The sequence below is a fragment of the Schistocerca gregaria genome, chromosome X (genome assembly GCF_023897955.1).
Source record: "Schistocerca gregaria isolate iqSchGreg1 chromosome X, iqSchGreg1.2, whole genome shotgun sequence".
NCBI lineage: Eukaryota > Metazoa > Arthropoda > Insecta > Orthoptera > Acrididae > Schistocerca > Schistocerca gregaria.
The window spans coordinates 572,690,924-572,711,305 of NC_064931.1; the positions used below are offsets into that span (position 1 = coordinate 572,690,924).

Sequence of the window (20,382 nt, forward strand, 5' to 3'; positions counted from 1 at the left end):
ACTGGAAGCAATTAATTCCATAAATTATCTGGGAGTAGGCATTAGGAGTGATTTAAAATGGAATGACCATATAAAATTAATCGTCGGTAAAGCAGATGCCAGACTGAGATTCATTGGAAGAATCCTAAGGAAGTGCAGTCCGAAAACAAAGGAAGTAGGTTACAGTACGCTTGTTCGCCCACTGCTTGAATACAGCTCACTGGTGTGGGATCCGTACCAGATAGGGTTGATAGAAGAGATAGAAACGATCCAACGGAGAGGAGCGCACTTCGTTACAGCATCATTTAGTAATCGTGAAAGCGTTACGGAGATGATAGATATACTCCAGTGGAAGTCTCGCGAAGAGATCATGAGGATAAAATCGGAGAGATTAGAGCCCACACAGAGGCATATCGACAAACTTTCTTTCCACGAACAGTACGAGACTGGAATAGAAGGGAGAGCCGATAGGGGTACTCAAGTTACCCCCGCCACACACCGTCAGGTGGCTTGCGGAGTATGGATGTAGTTGTAGATATTCAGTGCTTTAAAGCAGCCTGAAAACTGCAGACAATATTCACTACCGCCTATGATTGCACTGCTAGTTACTTCTTCACCTCTTTTCATCTTCATATAGGACGTTTCAAATAGATTATATGTATTTCGAACGCATACATTGAGTACAATGGAAGGAATATAGTAGTGCAACTTTGGACGCATATTTCTGAATCCCCCAAGTTTAGGCTACAGGTGTTCAATATGATCTCCACCGGTGACACGAACAGTACCACATCGACACTCGACTTCCTCCCATACGCCAGGAAGCATTTCCGTCGTCACTGATGTTCAGTCCCGGATCTACAGTATTTCCGAACTGGGGCAAAAACTTGATAGTGGCGCCCCTCAGACTCGAGCATTTGAGATAGTAAATCAAAAGGCAACAAATAAATTGCAAAAATATTTTCATTTTGTAGTGCACAGCTTTCTGAAGAGTTTGACATATAAAACGTTCTGCTACATGAAAAATCAAAATGTCGTTGTGTAATACTGAAAAAGCTGTTAGTACGAATAGTACCCAAGACTGATGTCGTTTCTCAATTTGATTACATCTATTTTGTCACTGTATGCTAGATAAAACGAAATAGCCGACCGGGCTGGCCGAACGGTTTTAGGCGCTACAGTCTGGAACCGCGAGACATATACGGTCGCAGGTTCGAATCCTGCCTCGGACATGGATGTATGTGATGTCCTTGGGTTAGTTAAGTTTAAATAGTTCTAGAGGACTGATGACCTCAGAAGTTAAGTCCCATAGTGCTCAGAGCCATTTGAACCATTTTAAAACGAAATAGGCCTTTCTAATATTACAGCAACTGTAACAGACGCTCAGTAAACGAGACTCTTTTGGCACAAATGGTCATTTTCATCTACCTCATTTACATAAATAACACGACAGAAAGTAATTCACGAAGTACCAATGTCAAATGCCTGTTAGGCCTTCTACAAGCAAAAAGTTTTATGAAACTTCCTGGCAGATTAAAACTGTGTGCCCTACCGAGACTCGAACTCGGGACCTTTGCCTTTTGCGGGCAAGTGCTCTACCATCTGAGATACCGAAGCACGACTCACGCCCGGTACTCACAGCTTTACTTCTGCCAGTATCTCGTCTCCCACCTTCCAAACTTTACAGAAGCTCTTCTGCGAACCTTGCTGAGCTAGCACTCCTGAAAGAAAGGATATAGCGGAGACATGGCTTAGCCACAGCCTGGGGGATGTTTCCAGAACGAGATTTTTTTCACTTTGCAGCGGAGTGTGCGCTGATATGAAACTTCCTGGCAGATTAAAACTGTGTGCCCGACCGAGACTCGAACTCGGGACCATTGCCTTTCGCGGGCAAGTGCTCTACCATCTGAGCTACCGAAGCACGACTCACGCCCGGTACTCACAGCTTTACTTCTGCCAGTATCTCGTCTCCCACCCTCCAAACTTTACAGAAGCTCTTCTGCGAACCTTGCAGAACTAGCACTCCTGAAAGAAAGGATATAGCGGAGACATGGCTTAGCCACAGCCTTGGGGATGTTTCCAGAATGAGATTTTCACTCTGCAGCGGAGTGTGCGCTGATATGAAAGGTCCCGAGTTCGAGTCTCGGTCGGGCACACAGTTTTAATCTGCCAGGAAGTTTCATATCAGCGCACTCTCCGCTGCAGAGTGAAGATCTCATTCTAAAAAGTTTTATGTTAGGAAATAGTTTCACATTTCGTTTATATGCTCCAGTTTCTCAAGCATGAGACCGAAAAGTGGTAGTAGTACAGATTTTTTATATAAATTTGGAATCGTTACATTATGCCATATAATTTGTTTGATGTCCCGATTTCTTCTTCTTCTTCTTCTTCCTCGTTCTCACAAACAATCTTGTCATTACTAATTCTGTAACTATTCCTGCCGTTGTCAAAACTTATTCCTCGGTTAACTTCACTAAGACTGTCAGAATCGCCGGTTTAGTTATCCCACATTTATTCTCCGGTTAGCCATTGTTATGTGTTCATACAATCCGTTTTCCGTACTATTCCGACATCCTCGGAGTAGTGAAGCAACTTAAATCACCTAGTAAAAGCAAGTCTTCCGGTCAAGATTGTATACCAGTTAGTTCCTTTCAGAGTATGCTGATGCAATAGCTCCGTACTTAACAATCATATACAACCGCTCGCTCGACGAAAGATCCGTACCTAAAGACTGGAAAGTTTTTCATGTTACATCAATATTCAAGAAAGGCGACAGGAGTAATCCACCAAATTACAGGCACATATCATTAACATCTATATGCAGCAGGATTTTGGAACATATATTGTGTTCGAACATTATGAATTACCTCAAAAAGAACGGTCTACTGGCAGGTAGTCAATACGGATTTAGAAAACATCGTTCTTGTGAAAGACAACTAGCTCTTTACTCACACGAAGTGTTGTTTGATTGCTATCGACAAGGGATTTCAAGTTGTTTCTATATTTCTAAACTTCCAGAAGGCATTTGATACCGTACCTCACAAGCGGCTTGAAATCAAACTGCGTGCCTATGGAATATAGTCTCAGTTATGTGACTGGATTCGTGATTTCCTGTCATAGCGGTCACAGTTCGTAGTAATTGACGGAAAGTCATCGAGTAAAACAGAAGTGACGTTTGACGTTCCCAAGATAGTGTTATAGGCACTCTTTTGATCCTTGTCTATATAAACGATTTAGGAGACAATCTAAGTAGCCAACTTAGATTGTTTGCAGATGATGCTGTCGTTTATCGTCTAGTAATGTCATTAGAAGATCTACACAAATTGCAAAACGATTTAGAAAAGATATCTGTATGGTGCGAAAATTGACAATTTACCCTAAATAATGAAAAGTGTGAGGTCATACATATGGGTGTTACAAGCATTCCGTTAAACTTCGGGTACAGCATAAATCAGTCAAATCTAAAGGCCGTAAATTCAACTAAATACCTAGGAATTTCACTTACTAACAACTTAAATTGGAAAGAACACATAGAAAATATCGTGGGGAAAGCGAACGAAAGACTACGTTTTACTGGCAGAACGCTTAGAAGATGCAACAGATCTACAGTGCTAAAGAGACTGTCTACACTACACTTGTCCGTCCTCTTTCGGAGCACTACAGCCCTGTGTAGGATCCTTACCAGATAAGATTAACGGAGTACAGCGGGGAAGTTCAAAGAGGGACACCACGTTTTGTATTATCGAGAAATAGTCGAGAGAGTGTCACGGACTTGATACAGGATTTTGGGTGAACATCATTAAAATACAAGCGTTTTTCCTTGCGACGGGATCTTCTCGAGAAATTACAGTCATCAACTTTATCCTCCGAATGCAAAAGTATTTTTTTGACATTGACCTACATAGAAAGAAACAGTCATCATAATAAAATAAGGGAAATCAGAGCTCCCACGGAAAGATATAGGTGTTTTCTGCGCGCTGTTCGAAAGTGGAATAATAGAGAATTATTGAAGTTGATTGGATGAAACCTCTGCCAGGCACTTAAGTGTGATACACAGAGTAGCTATGTAGGTGTAGATGTAGATGCTGCTCAGGTGACATCCAGTGACTGATACGCATTGCATAATGATTGACCCCTGACTTGGAGCACATATTCTGGTTACTCTGTGTGACGAACACCGATGTGTTGTACCTTGCCGGGATTTTGCAAATGCCTAGTTTTATTTGATGTATGAATACTACATTTTAGTTGAAATGGGGTTAACATGAGCGACAGTATTTAAGAAAAAGCGCGTTTTTTCGAGAATTTTATGGCAAGCGTCAACTTTGGGAGTCATAGGAGTCAGACGGTAATTAGGAGGAAAATTTTCTTTGCACAGTTTAAAGGTGCAATTATTCTCAACTTGCAGGCGAATTTTTGTTGCTTTACTGTTAGTCATTTTGACCTAACAATTGTAGATGTATTCTGCCGCACTCTAACGGTAATATGTATTAACAAGATGAAAAGTGTAAATGCAAACTCTGTTGTTACCTTACGCAACTGTTATATTTTTTTGCACTCAAATCTACCTAATGCGCTAATGTCACGTCTTTAAATTATTTGCTTTTGTGTTTTTATGCTCCGCGTGCTTGCTCACGTCCTGTTGCCGGATCTCTGAACATTATTCCCATTTCACTGTTCATTGTTGCAGTGTTTACATTGGGGCTTTCCGTCAGATAGAAAACAATCGTTCTCCCATTCGTTGTTATGAACTCTCGTGAGACAGTCATCATAACATAATCTCTTGTCTTGTATGTGTGTTAAACCATGCAGCAGTTACGGAACTGTGAAAAGCCCATGGGCATTGTGCACGTGATAACATTGAGGCTGAAGAGGGACATGGCACGAGCTGTTCCGTATCACAGCCATTAAAGAGATCTTCCGAATTTTTCGGTATTATTGAAAGTACTGTGAGGCAAGTTTTGAGAGTATATAGAGAAGCTCCATGTTTTCTATCACCACAAAAGAGTGCTGGCAGGCAACAGATACACAGTAAGTCATAAGAAGAGAAAACCTACGACTTCTACGTAGAAAAGTAGTTTCCAATTGTAGCAGCCGTATTGGAAAAGTTGAAGACTGAAGTGGAAGACTTTCCTGATATGAGTGAAACAACTCTCTGGCGTGCTATTCGGAAGTTGGGTTTTATATACAAAAAGTTTTGACAAACTTGTACTGCTGGAAATTAACCGGATAGCGGAAAAATGATAAGAGTTCTTGAAGGAAATAAGACGCTGGCTAAACTGTGTTGTGCAAATAATTCCAGAAAGTTTAGATGGTAGAAATAAAAAAATGCCTTAAGGATCTACAGTCTGGAACTGCCCGACCGCTACGGTCGCAGGTTCGAATCCTGCCTCGGGCATGGATGTGTGTGACGTCCTTAGGTTAGTTAGGTTTAAGTAGTTCTAAGTTTAGTGGACTGATGACCATAGCATTTAAGTCCCATAGTGCTCAGAGCCATTTGAACCATTTGAGCCTTAAGGATCAGGAAATGTGTAAGATTATCACAGAGAAAGTGTTCAAGAGTGGAATGGCTGGAATGGAGGAATTCAAACGGGGTCCAATTCTGGAAAAGGAGTGCAATGTGCCTCATTGGGGACTAAGATGGGTTCGCGCAAAATGCTGGCTTGTGTTTTATTGGGCAAAAAGAAGGTGCAGATAATCATTCTAAGATGAATGACAGACGCTACGAAAAGTGGTTCAGGGGTGTTATCGAAGACTTATCAAACAGATCTGCGAGTCAGATGAGGCGCCATATTGCACGATGAAATCCATCATTGAAATGGAAAAAGGATTCTATTATTGAATTGCTGGAAAGAAATAACGTAGAGCTTCCGCCTAATGACTCATCATATGAGAAATTTACTAAAGTAGGCCTATCACAACGCGCCCGACCGCACTCCAGGTCACAAAAATACCTTCAGGAAAGTGTATTGTGATCAGTCGACAAGGAAATTAAATTCCTATATTAAACTCCTGTGGTTGCCTGTGACGCGTTGCTAATTCAACGCCATTGAACTTACTTGGGACTAGATCAATAGCGAAGGAGACCAAGAATTTTAACATGAATCATACTTTACAGTTACGTTGCTTCGCGTTGGAAAGTGTTCCCCGAAGTGTCTGGAGGAATTCATTGACTCATCAGGCACAGAAATTTGAAAACAGTTAGGCAAATAGAGCCCAGTGTCTTGAGGTAGCAATCGAACCATTGATGATCCAAGTACGTGACTCCAATGGCAGTTGCCGGAGCTCAGCCGGCAGCGAAAGTGATTAAGATAGCTTTTATTTCATTCATCATTCTTTCCTGCAAAATTTACTCGAGGTACTCGATTTTGCATTAATGTTAAAGTGTGCGATACATTACACTGTTAATTTATTGAGAGTTGCTTGTGTATCGAGCGTTCACTTCAAATTTCTCATATTATTTCCCTCTGCTAGCAACGCCAACTGAATGAACAGGCGCACCACGAAAGTGGCGGTGCACTCGTATGACAATTACGCTGCACCACAGCGTCGCCTACAGGATATTCAAAAGTTCCCGATGCAAACTTCTAGGATTTGTAGAGGGGAATGAGCACATAATATTTTGAATAGAATTCCATGTCTGGAAACGTACCGTTTCCGTTCTCCAACAGTTTCAATCCACATGTTTAACTCATCCACTTCTGCTTGAGAAATTTAAATAGGCGTGACACAGTACAATTATTAAGTAACAATTCGAAAGAAAGGATAACGAAACGTCCATTTACCACTTAAGCACATTTGTCTGCATTAACAGCCGGCCGCTGTGGCCGAGCGGTTCTAGGCGCTTCAGTCCGGAACCACGCGGCTGCTACGGTCGCAGGTTCGAATCCTGCCTCGGGCATGGATGTGTGTGATGTCCTTAGGTTAAATAGGTTTAAGTAGTTCTAAGTTTACGGGATTGATGACCTCAGATGTTAAGTCCCATAGTCCTTAGAGACATTTGAACCATTTTTTGCATTAACACTTCAACATCACGTGTTTACATAATTCCAAAACAAAACAGAGCCCAGCAGACAATACGTACAGAACAGTACTGATGCATTACAACAGCGACTCGATGTGGTGACCATCAGTGTTGTTACAGACATATTATCTACGAAGCGTGTTCTGGTACACACTCTTCATCCCACCTGGTGTCTCTTCAATTTCTAGTGCAGCGGCTATGCCAGCAGATCTTCCTCTGTCCCTACAGGAGTATCCTAAATTAAACTTTGCATACGACGTAGTACACGTTATCTAATCTATTCTATTCCATATCACGACAAGCAACTCAGACCTCTCTCTTTTCCTCGGCGGACGTGGACGCGTTACTCATCTGAACCGAACCTGTCAAAGAACGGAAACGGTACGTTTCCGAATATGGGTTCCTTTTCAAAATACGCAGAAGAGCCAAAGAAACTGCTACACCTGCCTAATGTCGCGAATACGCAGAAGTGCGGCAATACGAAGTGATATGGACTCGAATAATGTCTGAAGTAGTGCTGGGGGGAATTGACGCCATGAATCCTGCAGGGCTGTCCATAAATCCGTAAGAGTACGAGGGGCTGGAGATCAATTCTGAATAGAACGTTGCAAGGCATCCCAGTTATGCTCAATAATGTTCATGTCTGGGTAGGTTAGTGGTCAACGGAAATGTTTAAACTCAGAAGTGTGTTCCTGGAACAACTGTAGCAATTCTGGACGCGTGGGGTGTCGCATTGTTCAGCTGGAATTGCCCAATTCCATCGGAATGGACATGAATGGATGCACGTAATCAGACAGGATGCTTACGTTCGTGTCACCTGTCAGAGTCGTAGCTAGACGTATTAGGTGTCCTACATCACTCAAACTGCATACGCCCCACACCATTGCAGAGCCTCCACCAGCTTGAACAGTCGCCTTCTGACATGCACGGTCTATGGATCCATGAGGTTGTCTCCATACCCGTACACGTCCATCCACTCGACCGACCAGGCAACGTTTCCAGTCATCGACAGTCCAATGTCAGTGTTGACGGGCCCAGACGGGGCGAAAAGCTTTGTGTCGTGAAGTCATTCAGGGTACACGAGTGGGTCTTCGGCGCCGAAAGCCCATTTCGGTGATGTTTCGTTGAATGGCTTGCAAGATGATACTTGTTGATGGCCCTGGCATTGAAAACTGCAGCAATTTGTGGAAGGGTTGCACTTCTGTCACGTTGAACATTTCTCTTCAGTCGTCGTTTGTCCCGTTCTTGCAGGATCTTTTACCGGCCGCAGCGATGTCGGAGATTTCACGTTTTACCGGATTCCTGATATTCACGGTACACTCGTGAAATGGTCGCACGGAAAATGCCCACTTCATCGCTACGTCGGAGATGCAGTGTCCCATCGCTCGAGCGCCGACTATAACACCACGTTCAGACTCACTTAAATCTTGATAACCTGCGATTGCAGCAGCAGTAACCAATCAACAACTGCGCCAGACACTTGTCGTCACATATAGGCGTTGCCGGCCGCAGCACCGTATTCAGCCTGTTTACATATCTCTGTATTTGAATACGCATGTCTATACCAGTTTCTTTGACGCTTCAGTTTATTGTTTAATCACTCCGCTCTACAAGTCCCACAGTTTTGTAACGAGATTTCCGAACATACTGTATATTGCAGCTACTGACGGAATTGCTTTACGAACTCTTAACTGGCAAACACGGGGTGTCTTCATTAGTATTACATACGATGTAACCAACAAAAGCTCAAGTTATATACCGATGCTTTCTCCTCCGCAGTAACTACAACGATAAGCTCAATTTCAGCGTCTTTCATTTAACTTCATAGCGCTGAAACGGCTAATCAGGAAATTACGAAACTCCTCCTGCAAGTAGAACATGGTTGTATCTTTAAACTGAGTAAAGGAAATTCGTCTCGTAATTACGGTATGACTTCTATGACTACTCAAAGCTGACACTTGCCAAAAATGCTCGAAAAAGCACGCTTTCACGTAAATATTACCACGTGTGTCGCTCCCATTTCAAATACTTTCGCAGCCACTGAGCTTTCCTGTCTGGCCAATTATACTGTTCTAATTCTCTACTGGCGACACAATGCAATACTCCCAGCCTCCGTTTATAGTTTCGAATCCGCGACTCGTGACATCTAGCGAGCGATTCCGCTTTACGTAGTTTCGCTGGTTGATTCGGGGAAGAGGACTAAACAACGAAGTCAACAGTCCCACCAGACTACGGAAGGATAGGGAAGGAAGTCAGCCGTACTTTTCGCAGGAACTATCCTGACATTTAAATGAAGCGATTTAGGAAAATCAAATGTGTGTGAAATCTTATGGGACTTAACTGCTAAGGTCATCAGACCCTAATCTTACACACTACTTAACCTAAATTATCCTAAGGACAAACACACACACCCATGCCCTAGGGAGGACTCGAACCTCCGCCGGGATCAGTCGCACAGTCCATGACTGCAGCGCCTTAAACCGCTCGGCTAATCCCGCGCGGGCGAAGCGATTTAGGAAAACCACGGAAAATTTAAATCAGGATGGCCGGACTGGTGTTTGAACACTTGTCCTCCCGGATGCTAGTGCAGTGTGCTAACCACTACGCCACCTCGATCGATGATTACGTAGGAAGTGTCTGGATACATTTGACCGGGTAATGTACTTGTAGCTGGGCCAGCACTATTGTTCAATTTATTCGGATTGCCTTTTACGAATAACAAGTATCTGTATCACAAACTGGAATAAAACTTTTGAACCACTACCTATTTAGACTGTGTATGCACAGGAACTGATCAAGGTGTCCCTGCTTTTGTTGAGGGAAGAGTAAGGTAAGATGAATAATCTTCCAGGTCTTTTTTATTTGTTTATTTATATGCAACATGTGCCAGTACAATATTTGTCATACTACATGTGTGTAGTGTGTGTGTGTGTGTGTGTGTGTGTGTGTGTGTGTGTGGAGTGTAGTGTAATGTTTGTGTTGAATGATGATGAAAGAAGGGAAGGGTGGAACCCGGTGCAGCTCGTAGGCTATTCCTCGTGAAAAGCACCAAGGGGGCCGTCAATCTTAACGTCTCCATCCGACCGACCGACCACCATCAATTGTGTCACATGCCCTCACTTGATGAGACGCTGCGGAGGGGTTTGGTATTAAAACCATGACATTGGCGCAAAGTCTGGTGATCAGAAACTATACGTTGCCACCTCTCATTCCCTTGCCGACCAAATACGGGCAGTGAAAATTTTTTTCTGCCAACAGCATTCGAACCGCCTCATCCGCGGGTCGAGAACCAGCGCACAAATGTGCGTTACCGAACCCGACCACGGGGACGGATTTTTCCACGCCTTTCTCTTCTTTCGAATTATCCGCATACATAACTCGCCGATTGAGACGCTAACGTGTACAAACGGTCTCCAAATTGCGGAGCCTCTGAGACTGCGAGGCTAGCATGCGCTCCGTCGATAGATCCCTACCCGTTTACGAACACGTGCCTGGCACTCATGGCTCATACAGCCATGTGTAGCCCGAAATATTCGTTTCTGACTATTGGTTCCTGATGTCAAGATATTCTGTTTAAGATCCTCTATCATGTATAAAATTTTGACCTAAAATTGGGGACACGCTATATAATAAGACAGATGACGTAACATATTTTAGTTTTCCATAATCGTCGTTCTCAGGTAGTTCCTTAGTGACTTTTGCTTTCGCTTGTGAGTCATAGGCATTTCCAGGATACGATAATCGCAGTTCGTGTTTTTTTCATATTTGCACGACCGAAAAAAACGATTTATGGCTTTCGCTAGGAAGCGTTGCAGAATTATTGTTGATGTTGGTTTTAGAGACCTTAACTACCCTGATTACGAGTTGCAATCATAATTATGCTCAAATTTTGAATACAAAACATTAGTATGGTAGGCTAGTGAAGGCACTGAACTAACAATGCGTAAAATAACTCTTCAGTGAAAAGCTACCGTATCTATTTCGTTCACTTTCCGTATCTTCAATTTTGAAGTACTCGAAGACAAGATACAATTGCTTGAAAACGACGTGTCAGTTATCAATATTTTAAAATGTCGCGCCTGTGACAGGGACTGGTCTGTTTAGCGAGGACTACCTTGCGCTTATCGTCAGTCAATTGTTTTCACTGCGTGCCGGGTTTCCTTCCCGCCGATGACTGGCCCCGGGGCAGTGCTCTTGTAGTGTGGCAGCACTGCGTCGCACGTACTACACGCTGTAGGCTACCGGTGCGCTCAGTTGTCGTCTGTCACAAGATGATGAAAGTGGTTTTAATAGTCCTGCTTGCAGGCTCTTGCGCTGCCTATTACTACGAAGTAAAAAGATTCACCGTACCGGTATGAAATCACATGCAATCAATAAGTATCGCTAAAATTGTTCGAGTTACTGTACTGATCTGTAATGTGAATTATTTACTATCCTAACCTCTTTTCTGTCTGCCTTTTGCACTCGGATCAAATATGTATGTCAGCTGATTCTTTGCAACAGTTCTAACTGTTCTATCCTTACCTGTATGAATTTTCCTTTGTTAAAGAAAAGAAATGCATACATGATCAAGTACTTATTCATTTATGTAGAGGTTGACAATGAAGATAGCGTTTGTCTAAGTGTTTATTACATATAGTAAACTGGTTGTGCTAAACCACGAGTTGTAGCTTATTGTCTTGTGCGCATGTCACATGATTGTGTGTTTTACAAGAAAACCATTGTGAGTGTTACCAACATAACGTGTATGTGGGATGAAGTCCATGCGTAAATCGAATATTATAAAACATTTTTGCGAGCTGCTAATAATATAGAAACTTCCAAAAATATGTTCTGATAATCCCTTCAGCATTTCATCGAACTTTTGATGGTCGAATTTCATACCGTTACTGATCCCTTTTTTACACAGACTCGATTAATTTTCTTCTGTTTCCCATCGATGCGACGTTTACTGATTTTAAGATATATTTGCGTCAGCAATGAATCTGACACTATTTCCCGCGTTAGTGCAATGCAATACTTCAATTTTTTTCTGTCCACACTTATTTTTCCAGTAACTTGAACTAGTAAGTTATATATAATTTTCCAACATTGAGAGGCAAGATAAATTTTAACTAAGTACTCTTGAAAAACAGTCCAGAAGACAGCGACGTCCGGGATTCCGGGGGCGAACACAAAGTAACGAGAAACGATTAAGATGGTAACTAGATACAGGCTTTCGAAAATTGATGCGTGAAGCAATGTGCAAAAACTGTTGAACATTCTGAAAGGACAGATGTTCCACAACAACTAGTGGATTTTCAGTTCCTCTATGTTGATACTGCCGTAATGGCAATATTGCCGCTGCTGAATATCGAAATCCAGTAGAATCGAAGGAAAGATTAAAGATACAGTTCGAGAATGCTGTTCCTCACGGAGGTGGCGTTGTATGATCTTATGCAGCGGAGTAATTTTTGTGTAATGCATTAGTACAGAATTAAATCAAACCAGACAATGCAACTTGGTAAGGACGCGTAGCCTACACCTACAGAGAACCAAGGGGGCATTCATCTAGCAATGTTTTCTCTGCCAGGGGCTGGGTGTTTGTGTTGTCCTTATCATCATCATCATCATCATTATTCGTGACAGTGGATAGACTGGATTGAATAAAAATTGGACTTATCAAAAATTGGGACTTTGTAAGGGCGCTGATGACCGCGCAGTTGAGCGCCCCACAAACCAAACATCACCATCATCCTCTAGCAATGTCCGCCCTTTAAACTGCGTGGTACGTCGACACGGTAGCTCAGTGTGTTCCGTCAGAGGGCTAGCTGCCATCTGCAGGGAAGAAAACTGAGTGAAGTTCTTCCAATCCATATGTGGCATACAGCAAACCAGTGCTTAACAGTAGTTGCAACCAAGACTGTTTTTAACCACTACTGAGTGAAGTATTCAATAATGAACTTGAAGGGGGTGTCATGTGTCACCCAGACCAAATTCCGAGAACACTGAGAGGGAAAAAAGGGTCACCGCGTCAGGCTGGAATGCAGCAGGGCAGGATTCGATTGTGGGTCTGGTCGGACAATTTTCTCCACTCGGGGACTGAGTGTTGTGTTATCCTCATCATCATTTCATCATTATCGACGCACAGATCACATAGTGTGACGTCAACTGAATAGACTTGAAATTCGGCGGCTGAACTTCCCAGATGGGGACTCCCGGCCATCATTGCCATACGATGAATTCATTTCATCTAGTGAATGATCGCCATCGACGACATTCCCACATTACATGCGATATTGCAGAGAGGATTACGATATAACCCAGACAGTGGCTTACAACCTGGTGTTCAGGAACTGTATGCCACCACCACTCGTTCCCCGTGGCAGTCAAGTAGGTACTACTGATGACTTTTTTTTTTTTTCCGCGAAGGTTCGAATTAGGCTCATTAGGGCCGACAACTCCGAATGGACAGGGTTCTCAAATTGCATGCGTGTTGTTCACAACGGTATCAGCAACTGTTTAGCTAAAACAAGTGGATATTTTTGTATGTGTGTGTTTCTTGCACAGTGTGACAAGTTCTTAATGTACAGGGTTCAAGCCCATGACGATCCTTCTCACTTTTTAAGTTAACGAACCAGAGTCATTTGTGCCTGCGAAAAAATTTCAAACTACACTGTGGTAGGTATTGCACACTGAACTGCAGGTCCTGTTAATAATTAACTGGCTGAGTAAATCAGCACACAGTCCTCAAGTAGGTGAAAGTTAAGGACATGTCATTTCCAAGATGACCACACTTAGCAGATCAGTGTGGTGCATTAAACCAACTCACAATTTGAAGCCTATCTTTACTTATTCCTCATTCAGTCAGCGACACTATTTTCAAATCGACTGATACAACGGTGTTGCTAATTTGGTCGGCCAGATATTCATTCTTAGGAATCTCCATACTCAACGAATGATGTATTGTGGATTAGATATTATGATTATATTAGTAAATTGCATATGGAAACTTCAGAGAGGACTACTCAAAATGCCAAACTGAAAGACTATACATCAATTATCTAGTATCCAATAGCCTTGCCATGTTGGAATTGCTGGTTCCCACCCGACCATTGAAGTTTGGCAATGTTGGGCCCAAATAGTATTTGGATGGGTGAACACCTGATACACCAGGTGCTGCTGATTGAGGGACGTGGCAGTCTCTGAAGTGATGTCTTTTTGGAAGTCTTGCACCAACCCATTGCTCCATACAACATTTTTATCATTATATAACCTAGTAAAAGACGAGATTCAGTAGAGATAGAATACAAGTTGAAGAAAATCAACTATCAACTTTTCAAACGAAACATGCCCATATTGCCATAAGTGATTGTGGGAAGTTACAGAAAATTTAAATACAGATAGCTGGATGGTAAACTAAACCAGTCTCCTTACTTGACCACTGCACAGTCTTAGTTGTAGGTTAGTTTTTCTGGTAATTATTGCCTTACTGCCAACATAAAATCATCTGAGATGAATTTCACAGTGCCATTGCTGGTAATAAGGTCTATGAAATAATTACTGGTAATCACCTGTTGAAACACAATTATAATTTACTGTTGTTGTGCAATTATTACAATATAAGTTTGATGATCATGTTGTTCTACATGCTTTAATTACAGTTGTAATGAACCACCACTGGCTGCGGCCAGTCCAAAATCATTTTTCCACACAAGCTATTTATCATTGGTGCCACCCCCTGCCCCCCTCTTCCTTCATAGACTTTCACCCATGTCAGTTTTTGTTAATAATTGGGATATGCACAGTATACAAAACTTGCACTTAGCCACCTGTCTCAGCTTTGGCGCCCCAAGCAGCTGCTACTAATTGTAATTCATCCTATATTGGAATTTTGCAGTTGTGGTGTTTCTGGCACCCCCTCTCAGCATTGTGCTCCAAGCAGCAGCTTGTCGCTTGTGCCTCAAACAGGCCATGCCTAGAGCATTATGCAGAAAGGAAAGAAAAGTAAATTTTCTTGTCTAATATGATGGGACATATATATCTTGGGAAACAGCTCTGGTGGCATGTTTTAATATGTGACGGCATATCAAAGAATTGTTACCAATTCTGTTTAGGCAGTTATGTACATAATGTCAGTCATATGTTGTCTACTTGATTTAACACACACAATGTTGTTATTTTATGATTTATTGCATGATAAATATACAGCCGCTTGGGGCTCATGCCATCTGCGGAACCTCATTCTCTTGCACTCCCTCCCTCTTTTATTCCTTACAGCTCTAGTTCGTGCTGCTATACAGATGTAATGGTCCTGCTACTCTCCAGGGGTAAAACTAGTCTCTGTCTTACTGTTTCTTTTACCCTCTTAAAACTTTTGCAAATTTGCCTCTCCACCCATATCTTTCACTTCTACTTCTTTTAATATGTGTCTTATTGTTTGTTCTCCAATTTCTCATTTGGGTCCCAATCTTTCTGCTTGCTCTCTCTTGCTCTGTATCTTTTCTCCCTGACTCAATACAGATTCTGTACTTAATCCAAAAAATTTGTTTCAAGGTAAACGTCTTGGAAGCCATAAGAGAAACTCAAGGAACCTGTATTGGTAATATTTTAACAAATTATAAATTTGATGATACCAGGAAGCTATGTGTAGACTTATGACTTTCAGACCACTCTGCTCTGTTTAATAAAACAACTAATGCAAATTAACCAAGCACTAAAAATCTTATAGCAAAAGACGTTTTACTACTGAAAATTTAAAATTGTTCTGCTGTAAATAAGAAGAGGTTGTGTGGCAAGTTCAAGATGATATTCCTATCTGTGTGTATTTTAATAGGGCGCTGATGACCTCGATGTTAAGCGCCCATAAGCCCCAACACACCACTGTATTTTAATGTATTTTTAGAAAAAAATGTTCATGCATTTAAGTAATTATTTCCACTTAGAGTATGCCACACAAAAGTTTCAAGTAAACTAAAGAGTATCATTCTTGGAGTAAAACTGTCCATTGGAAAAAAAGACAACTGCACAAGGAATGGAAATACAACAAAGACCGTGTTTTCATTAATTGTGTCAAATGGTACAAAAGCATATTTAAAAGGGCAGTGAAAGCATCATAAGAAATTGTTAACAGTAAATTCGTCTTGGCTCCTGAACACAAATCAAAGGCATTGTGGCCTGTCATAAAATCAGAACTGGGAATTAGAGCTGACAGCAAAGACATTTCCAAAATGAAGGAGGGAAATAAAATGGTAACAAATCCTGGTCAATTGTCAGAATCACTTAATTTGTTATAAATGTAGCAGAACCAGATGTCGATGTAGATGCTTATACAGAAAAAGTACATTTAGGTCAAAGGACAGAAGAATACTTAAACAAATTTGACAAAATTTCAGCCAAAGATATAGAGAAAACTATATTACAGCTAACAAAAAGAAAGAAAAAAAAGAACAGAAATTCCACAGGGTGAAGTGGCATACAAACCAAATAGTTGAAGCAGCTGTCAGGATAATAGCTCACCCCTTTTGCTCAATAATTGCTAAATCACTTGAAGAAGTTCGCTTTCCAGATGCCCGTATGCCTGCTTAGCTGAGTGGTTACATGTTTGCCTTCCCTGCTGCGGGCCCGGTTTCAATTCCCAGACAGGTTGGAGATTTTCTCTCCTCATGGACTGGGTGTTGTGTTGTCTTAATCATCACTGACATGCAAGTCTCCCAGTGTGCCATTGTCTGAAATAAAACTTGCAACTTGGCAGCTGAACTTCCCCAGGTGGAGCATCCTGGCCAACAGTGCCACACAATGATTTCATTTCCAGATGCCACAAAGTACTCAGAGGTACAACCTTTATTTAAAAAAGGCTCAAGAAAAGATATGGGGAATTACTTCCCAGTCTCTATTTTTCAAAAACATTTGAAACAGCAATGGTAATACAAATTTTTAAAAGAACTATAGAAAATCAAACAAGTTCATAAAATCAATATGGCTTTCGAAAAGGCAAAAGCACAATGGCAGTCATTAATGAGTTTGTGAAAAATATCAGTTCTGCTGTAGACAAGTCTAGAAAAGTTGCAGGATTACTCTGTGATCTCACAAAAGCATTTGATTGTGTAAACCATCACTTGTTCCTCTATAAAATGGATAGATCCGGAGTTGGAGGTTGCGCTTTAGAATGCTTTAGGGCATTCTCACAAACAGAAAATGAAGCATAGTTGTATCATCAAGCAAGGAAAATTCCTTCTCTCAGTGGATTATTTCGCAAGACGTTCCACAAGATTCAGTTATGGGTCCAATGTCATTTCTACTTAATATGAACAACTTGCCCCTAAACATAAATTCACATTCAATTTTATTCACCAATTATACTTCTGGCCTTGTTGAAAACAATGACTTGGAACAAATTCCCTTAACTGTCACAATTCTACCAGATAGTTTAGAAAACTAATTCCAGCTAAATGGATTGAAATTGAATATTGGAAAAACACATATACTGCAATTTAAAACTAAAGACTGTAGGGTAAAAGAAACCCACATTAATCATAGAAACCAAGAACTGAAAGAACTGGGCTTTGTTAATTTTTTAGGAATGCATCTGGATCTAATTGTATCCTGATCTTCACACAAATCAGTTAAACAGCCTGACTCTTGCAATGAAGATTCTGTCATATTCAACTAGCATGGAGATGGGAAAAGTAGTTTACCACAGCTATTTTGAGTCAGTTATAAGGTGCGGCATTATTTTTTGGGGTAACACAAGCAAAATGATTAGAATATTTAAATTACAAAAATCAGTTGTTAGAAATATGTATAATGCAAAACAAAACAAATACAGCCACCCACTGTTAAAAAAATTTAAAAATATCAAGTGCCCGCTGTTTGTACATTAATGAACTGATTATTTTTGTGTACAGTAACCCCAAGTTATTCATAGACAATAATTTTAAACATAGATATAACACTAGGAACTAGGGCAATTTCATGCTTCCCACTCACAGATTAAAGCTATATGTATAAACCTCAGAATATATGGACATGAAAATTTACAACATTCTCAAAAAGAAACAAATCCACAGCTTGGAGCTAGGGCACCTGAAACAAAAGCTACAAAAGTTGTTAGTACAGAAATTCTATTATTTCTTAGAAGAATATCTGAGTAATACTGTAAAAATCTGAACAAGAAATCAAATGGTTGACGCATTTTGTTAATTAAGCTTAGCAGTTTTATGTCGAATAAACGACTGTAATAGTTATGTTATTTATACTAAAGCTACTCAACAGTTCATTTCTGATGTTAATGGTTCCCTGCCATGATCATTTTATTTTTCTGTCCAGAAATTTCTGGATTATAAGAATCTTTTTAGCTGAGCTTCTACAACTATGTTTTGCCATTCTCCTGTTTTACTTGATTATATTTCTGGATTATTATGAGTGTTTTATTCTGCATCATTATTTCATAATACTATTGCTTTCTGTGCCTTTACAGGTTGATCATTTCAGTTTTGCTAATTCAGACACTTTCACAATACGTTACTTAGTGAACAATTCATACTGGGACCAGAAACGAGGATCCATATTCTTCTACACTGGAAATGAAGGTGACATTGAAATGTTTGCAAACAACTCGGTGAGTTCAGTATAAGTAATTTTTGAAACAGAATTTCATAGTACACACACTTATGCCAACCACAAAAACATTGTATGTATCTGGATAGAGAGAAACCAAAATACTTAACAAAATGGTGATAGTTAAAATGATGATTGCAGTATTAAGATACATCATAAAAGAAAGATACGTCTTAAAAGAAATATTAGAACTCAAGTTTCCAGGTGTTATTCTAAAGTATTCAGAATGTCATGCCATACTGAGAGAAAATGACTCAGAATCAGTTAATTGTAGAATGCCAGGCATAGGGAAGTACATGGTACCAGTGGCACACACACACACACACACACACACACACACACACACACACACACACACACAGAGAGAGAGAGAGAGAGAGAGAGAGAGAGAGAGAGAGAGAGAGAGAGAGAGAGAGAGAGAATATCTGTCCTTTCCTCGTGGTGCAGCCTTATACAGTAGACAGTTATTTATAATAAATAAAATTTAAAAAATAGGAAATAAAACATTAATTGTGCCTCACTTGTGTACTCAGCAAATCCAATAGTACACAATACTAATACCAATCCTCACATGATTTGAGGAAGGTTTCAGAACAAAGTTATGCTTGTCCTTGGCAATACAGAGTAGTGGAAGATGTACTGAACAGCCTTCATGTGCCATATTTCCTAAACAGATCCTTTCCTTTTAGTAGTAATAAGAGTTCACTTGTAGCACAAGTGCAAAATGGCACATGAACTAGGAATGTAATCAGAAACTGAAGTAAAGGATGCCATCTAATTTTTGTCACAGGAAAGTTCTTGTTTCAGAGAGACTCAATTTGTTATTGACTGTTTGCCACCATGGTCTAGGACAGGTAGTGTGTCTTACTATGCCCATTCTCCTTAAACGTAATGTTTAGATGTTTTTGGAAGACATAGCTATTCTGGAAGTATGGGGGCTTTGTATGCAAGTCTGTTGATTGTACTGTATTTCTGTGCCAGATGGTGACAGCAGGAGCCATGTTCATATGTATTGGCTTTTGTGGGCTGTCTTTAAATTCTAAATTCATCTAATCCACCATTCTTTTGTTTAATCAGAAAGTCAGTAAATGGTAGTTATCCATATTTTTCTTGATCAATGGTGAACCTGATCTTAGACTGTGTATGGTTAAGGTAATCTAAAAGCTTATTGAGTTCCTCTTGCACCAGTGGCCACAGTACAAACATATGATCTATAAACAAACAGGTCAGTTTCAGTGGAAATTACTGCCATCAAAATGGTTTGTATTGGCAACCACAGATAATGAAGCCAATGAAGCTCAATTTGTTGGTAATATGCACCATTGAATAGAAAATAGATGGATGTTAACGCATTTTTGAAGAGATCAGTAATATATATTCCATTCAGTTGTGGAATGCATCAACAGTAGATACGTGATTCAAATGAGTAAAAAGTCTGTTGCAATTATGTAACTATATTAATTCCAATTATGCATCTCACATGGTTAGCACATCATAAGACTGGAACAATAAGGAAATAAATTACAGCTCAGACATGTGAACCTAGTAAGCAGTCGATACAATATCGTTAAAAGTTGAATGAGTTTTAAGAAGAAGCTCTAAATCTTACGTGATTAGACACTGGAAATTTTTTGTATGGGGCCATGTCATCATATAAAATGGCGGTGGGGAACAGCCTTGTCATAAACTACAAGTTAATGTAGGGGAACCCTAAAAAGAGGTAAATAGATAAATTAAAAAAAATATTGAGTATAACAAGTTGGGTGAGCGGTGGTAAATAA

At 40.6% G+C, this 20,382-nt stretch overlaps 1 protein-coding gene across 1 annotated transcript in view; it reads left to right on the plus strand.

Moving 5' to 3' along the window:
- The first annotated feature begins 11,185 nt into the window (after positions 1 to 11,185).
- LOC126297528 (lysosomal Pro-X carboxypeptidase) overlaps positions 11,186 to 20,382 on the plus strand; it is a 61,789-nt gene continuing 52,592 nt past the window's right edge. Inside the window, exons 1-2 of the mRNA XM_049988436.1 lie at positions 11,186 to 11,355; positions 18,462 to 18,602. Of these exons, the coding sequence (XP_049844393.1) occupies positions 11,275 to 11,355; positions 18,462 to 18,602 (222 nt within the window). The 5' untranslated portion in view covers positions 11,186 to 11,274. The remainder of the gene's footprint in view (positions 11,356 to 18,461; positions 18,603 to 20,382) is intronic.